The 5820-nt window shown below is 37.1% G+C and overlaps 1 protein-coding gene across 1 annotated transcript; it reads left to right on the forward strand.

The window, feature by feature from the left end:
* The first annotated feature begins 255 nt into the window (after positions 1–255).
* Positions 256–4476, forward strand: LOC149540477 (uncharacterized). Its single transcript, XM_089801577.1, has 4 exons — positions 256–1243; positions 1351–1644; positions 1756–3534; positions 3622–4476. The coding sequence occupies exons 1-4, from the start codon at positions 278–280 to the stop codon at positions 4369–4371; spliced, it is 3789 nt and encodes a 1262-aa protein (XP_089657703.1). The 5' UTR covers positions 256–277; the 3' UTR covers positions 4372–4476.
* Positions 4477–5820: the final 1344 nt, after the last annotated feature.

A 5820-nucleotide genomic window follows, 5' to 3' on the forward strand; every position in this document is an offset into this window, starting at 1 on the left:
TCCGTTTTATTTAATAGCCCTTTGTTTATGCGGCTATCATCATTATAAGAAACTAAAAGAATAAAAAATCAATAACATAGTTATCATATATTTTTAAATATTATTTTTCAGTTTTCTAAATAAATAAAATTATTCATTCATTTTTATTTAAACGGATTTATTTTTTATTTATACAGTTTTTTTTGTTTTTTTTATACAGATTTTCTGATAAATTTAGTTTGTGTTTGTTGTAGTGGGTATCGAGGAAGCAACTAATACTGTTATTGAACTTCTCGATATGAAAGTTCAATCATTTAAAGCAGTGGTTATTTATGGTCATGGTGGGATAGGAAAGACTACTTTAGCAGAAACAGTTTTCAGCAAACTCGACCTTCAGAACTACAATTATTGCAAGGTCTATTTAGAGCAGAACTGTTCAGCGGCTGATCTGAAAGTTGCACAGCAACAAATCTTAAACGACCTCTATAAACACAATATTGCCTTCAGGGATTTAAATGAAGGTCGGGAACAATTGTCCAAATATTTTAAAGAGCAATCCTCTAAGCCTGTCTTTATTTTTGTTGACAACGCATTGGAGCAAAAGCACCTGGAAAAGCTACTGCCTATTAGTGACCTGGCGTCACTTCCACCACAGAGCAGGATTCTTCTTACAACAAGAAATCTGAATGAGACCAGTATGTTGTTACAGCCAGGAGTTGAACGATGCCATTATCCAGTATCTTGTCTTCCACAAGACAAGGCACAAGAAATCTTGTGTGAGTTGGCCTTAGATAATGCCCACGCATGTTTTGATCCCACCATAGATATCGACGGCCTCCTCAAAATATGCCAGGGAATTCCACTGGTATTGAAAATGGCAGGGCCGAAATTACGTGAGCATGCACAAAATGTGGCAGCTTGTAGAGAGAGAGTGGAATATCTCAAGTCATGGCTGCTACAAGGAGGGGAAGGCGAATTAAGTGAGCGTATGGTGGACTTTGTTTATAATCGCTTGGATGCCTCTTGTAAAGAGGCATTTCTTGACATTGTCTTCTTCTTTTCTAATTGGGAGCGACAGAGGGTGGTCTTTAGTGTTGGAGCAACAGAGTTTGAAGAGCTTGAAAGGGCTGCGCTTGTAAACGTCACAAATTATGGCGAGGTGAATGTTCACGATATAGTGAAAGCACGAGGGAGAATGTTGTCGAGAGATGGGGAGAGAATCACCGACTTACGATCTCTCACTGATGCTCTCCAAGATCCAGAGGTATTTATTTTGGCATATAACTTTATAGAATCAGTTATGGGAAATATTTTAAAGATCAATTAGTGCTCTACATTTGATTTACTTTTGAGTTGCACACATTTTTGCAGAGCATAAAGAAAATAAAGGGGATCGCTCTTAATGAATCATTCGAGCTGGACGCTGATCATCTGAATATGATGAAGAGATCTTTAAAAGTTTTGAGCTTGACAGGAAACACAAGAATAATAAATGGAGAATGTAGAGGAGCCTTTGAAAATCTAAGGCTGCTTAGAATGGAGAATCATAATAATTACTCATGGATGGATGTAAGTAAACATCCAAGACTATCAGCAATCATTTTGAGAAATGAAAAAGCTTCCTACGTCCCCGACATAGACTCCGAAGATCCCGACGTCCCTGAGGCAAGATCTACAACTTCTATCTGATTTATAATATTATTTCTGGAAAAACAAATTAATTTTGATATTTTTTTCAAGACATTGCTAACTCGAGACAATGAAATTGTTTTGCAGTTTGCGGCCACCATCCCGTCTTCATTGAGATATGTATATATAGAAGGTTTTAGATTAACTAATTTTTTCACTACACTTTACCAAGTTCAGTCTTTGAATTGTCTAACATTACGATACTGTAGTGGGTTTAATAGCTTTCCTGAAAGCATTAGTAACCTATTTATTTTGAAACATTTGGATTTGAGCTCTTGTTCCAGCTTGGGGAGCCTTCCAAACAGTTTTGGTAGTTTGTCTTCTCTGGGACATTTGTATTTGAGCTCTTGTTCCAGCTTGGGAAGCCTTCCAAACAGTTTTGGTAGTTTGTCTTCTTTGGGACATTTGTCTTTGAGATCTTGTTCCAGCTTGGGGAGCCTTCCAGACAGTTTTGGTAGTTTGTCTTCTCTAGGACATTTGGATTTGAGCTCTTGTTCCAGCTTGGGGAGTCTTCCAAACAGTTTTGGTAGTTTGTCTTCTCTGGGACATTTGTATTTGAGCTCTTGTTCCAGCTTGGGAAGCCTTCCAAACAGTTTTGGTAGTTTGTCTTCTTTAGAACATTTGGATTTGAGCTCTTGTTCCAGCTTGGGGAGCCTTCCAGACAGTTTTGGTAGTTTGTCTTCTCTGGGATATTTGTATTTGAGCTCTTGTTCCAGCTTGGGGAGCCTTCCAGACAGTTTTGGTAGTTTGTCTTCTCTGGGACATTTGTCTTTGAGATCTTGTTCCAGCTTGGGGAGCCTTCCAGACAGTTTTGGTAGTTTGTCTTCTCTGGGACATTTGGATTTGAGCTCTTGTTCCAGCTTGGGGAGCCTTCCAGACAGTTTTGGTAGTTTGTCTTCTCTGGGAGATTTGGATTTGAGCTCTTGTTCCAGCTTGGGGAGCCTTCCAGACAGTTTTGGTAGTTTGTCTTCTTTAGAACATTTGGATTTGAGCTCTTGTTCCAGCTTGGGGAGCCTTCCAGACAGTTTTGGTAGTTTGTCTTCTTTAGAACATTTGTATTTGAGCTCTTGTTCCAGCTTGGGGAGCCTTCCAGACAGTTTTGGTAGTTTGTCTTCTTTGGGACATTTATCTTTGAGCTCTTGTTCCAGCTTGGGGAGCCTTCCAGACAGTTTTGGTAGTTTGTCTTCTTTGGGAGATTTGTATTTGAGCTCTTGTTCCAGCTTGGGGAGCCTTTCAGACAGTTTTGGTAGTTTGTCTTCTTTAGGATATTTGGATTTGAGCTCTTGTTCCAGCTTGGGGAGCCTTCCAGACAGTTTTGGTAGTTTGTCTTCTCTGGGACATTTGTATTTGAGCTCTTGTTCCAGCTTGGGGAGCCTTCCAGACAGTTTTGGTAGTTTGTCTTCTTTAGAACATTTGTATGTGAGCTCTTGTTCCAGCTTGGGGAGCCTTCCAAACAGTTTTGGTAGTTTATATAAGTTGTTGGAACTATATTTAGTCAAATGTACACAACTATCTTTGTTGCCCGAAAGTTTTGGAAATCTTGCTTCCCTGAAACATTTGGAGTTGCAAGACTGTGAGAAGCTCACGAATCTACCTCAAAATTTTGGTCAGCTGAAGTATTTAGAATATGTGACCATGCAAGGATGCAGTGCATTACAGAGCCTCTCTGGTGATTTCGAATGTTTGAGTTCACTGACTGCCGTGAAGGCTTCAGAATGTTCCCAACTAGAGGAAAATACAATTGATACATTAGCCAAGATGAAGGGATTGATGGTGGTGGATATACACAAAAGCCCCAAGTTGAAAGAGCGATGGGAGCAAGTGAAGGAGCGTTACTCCTTAACGATAGTGGAGTGTGGAAGACAGGTAATTTGTCTTGTGCTTAACTAAGGAATTTATTTCAGATGTTATGCTCATCGTGTTCTTAATTTGAGCGTCTTTCTTACATTGCAGAGATTGCGTGATGAAATATACCCACATGCAGATGTGATGAGTAGAGCATTTTTTCACAGCGAGTCAAAATTCGTGCATGTGGATGAGAACGGGCAGCTCGGGGAATGGCCCAGTCCGGCAGGTGGGGTAAAACTGTGGGTGTTGGTAAAGCAGAGGGATGTCACATCATCAGCATCATCAAATAGCAGGTGTTGGGAAGCGGCGAAGAAGAAGTGGATGGAGGTGGTTGCTTCGGAGGGTGGGCAGATGATATTTGTGGATGTGGGAGGGTCGTGGGAGGAAAGAGAGAGGCGTGTTGAGGAAGCTCTGCCACATTTGCCCAGCGGCACAGTTGCCTGGATGCCACCTGACAACAGGGCGAGGCTACTCTTCACCTATTCCGTGCAGCGTTGTTACAAGAAGGACGATTTGGGGGTTGGGAATTGCATTGTGAGCACATCAGTGTGGGCAGATGAAGAGGGGAGGAGGAGACTTGATCTCGATCACCTCCAATTCATACTGCCCGACTTTGGAACACTTCCTCTTGCTGAATCTGAGCACGAAGATATTTCTGACCAATTGTTGTCCCCTGTTTTGGAAGCAATTCGGTTTCTGCAAAACGAGTATGATGTGTATGACGAGTATGGCATTGCGTCCTCGGCTTTCTGGCAGGCGGCCATGAGGAGTGCACCAAAATCCAATCATTTCGAAGCAGTTCAAGGCAAACACTTGTGTCAAATTATACATCTCCCTTCTTTACAAATTATCTAGGTACCTACTGGATGCTGTCCTACCGAATATTGCATGAGATCAAATTATCTCCCTTGTTTTCACAGTGAAGAACCCCCAAATGGAATAAAATTGAGCATTTCTGAACTTGAATTCTTTAATTTTATAAATTTATATATTTGTAAAAATGACCAATCTTGATAACAATTCCTGAAAGTGATACAAATTTTTAAAATAGATCTCGAGTTCAGATTACAGGTGGAGGATCAACTTGTCTAAATCAGAACTTAAAGATATTTGATCTGTTAGAATACTTTTTTTAATAACATTAGTCAAAATTAAATTATTATTATTATTATCTAACTTTTTATAATTACATTAATTAGAGTTAGATCATTTTTTAATAGAAAATCTATATCTGTAATTTCCATTTTAATCATATTTCTTTCTCATTTGTTATATTTATTTGTGATATTTTTTAAATTTTGAAATCTAAAGAATGAAATATGTATGGTGTTCATATGAAAATGTATTATTTTCCTTAATATGAATGAATTTTAATTTCTATGTTTTTGAGTGAATTTAAATTTTTTAATTTTTTAATCTATTTAAGATTTTATTGTTTTTCTAAATTGAAATAAAAAAATTAATTTTATTTATTTCTTATATAGATATGGTACATATAATTTTATTTATGTCCAAGTGTTATATACAAATATCTATTAACTTTGAGGAGGTACAAGCAGACCTCTCTATTTTGTACGTATTTGATCTTTATATTTTTCAAATTCCAGCATTAACATATTATTCTACTACTTCAATGTCATTCAATTCCTTTAGTAAAATGTGCTTATGTGTAAGGATTTCTTATTATATATACCTACAACTAATGGAATAGTTGTAATGTGATTAGGAGCCTAAAGACGTTAAATTGCATTTGCACAAGATCTTGAAAATGTTATGTTCATGTTCAAGAAATATGAAGGATGGATGGATAGAAGATTAATGTAATTAAGCTAGATTCTTACTGTTATACTTTTCCTCTTTGTATTCTAGCAGCATAAACTTCTAAGAATAGATATCTTTTGGGCAATTTTCAAATATGACTTTGTTAGTTGTAATTTGGAAGTAGATATTTGTAAGAGGTAGAGTGTTGTCATTATGGATATTCCTACTATATTAGTTTCTAAAAAAAATTTAAAATAAGCTTTTTTGATTAGTCTTGTATAATGAAGGAATACATAGAATAATCTTTTAATCAAATTATTATTTTCCTTTGTATGGATGCTTCTTTTGCATTGCCATGAGAGGAGTGCTCAATATGGAATATCATAAAAGGGTAGAATCAAAAATGATGTGATTGATTCATGTATATCCATATATGTTTATGCAGGTGTCCATGTAGGATATTATGTAACTTCAGGTTTGGATAAACCATGTTATGTTTTATAAGTGCTTAAGATGGGACTATGATACTAAAATAATAATTAA

The sequence above is a fragment of the Cupressus sempervirens genome, chromosome 9 (assembly GCF_028749045.1).
Source record: "Cupressus sempervirens isolate cs-2001-9-10 chromosome 9, ASM2874904v1, whole genome shotgun sequence".
NCBI classification, from domain to species: domain Eukaryota; kingdom Viridiplantae; phylum Streptophyta; class Pinopsida; order Cupressales; family Cupressaceae; genus Cupressus; species Cupressus sempervirens.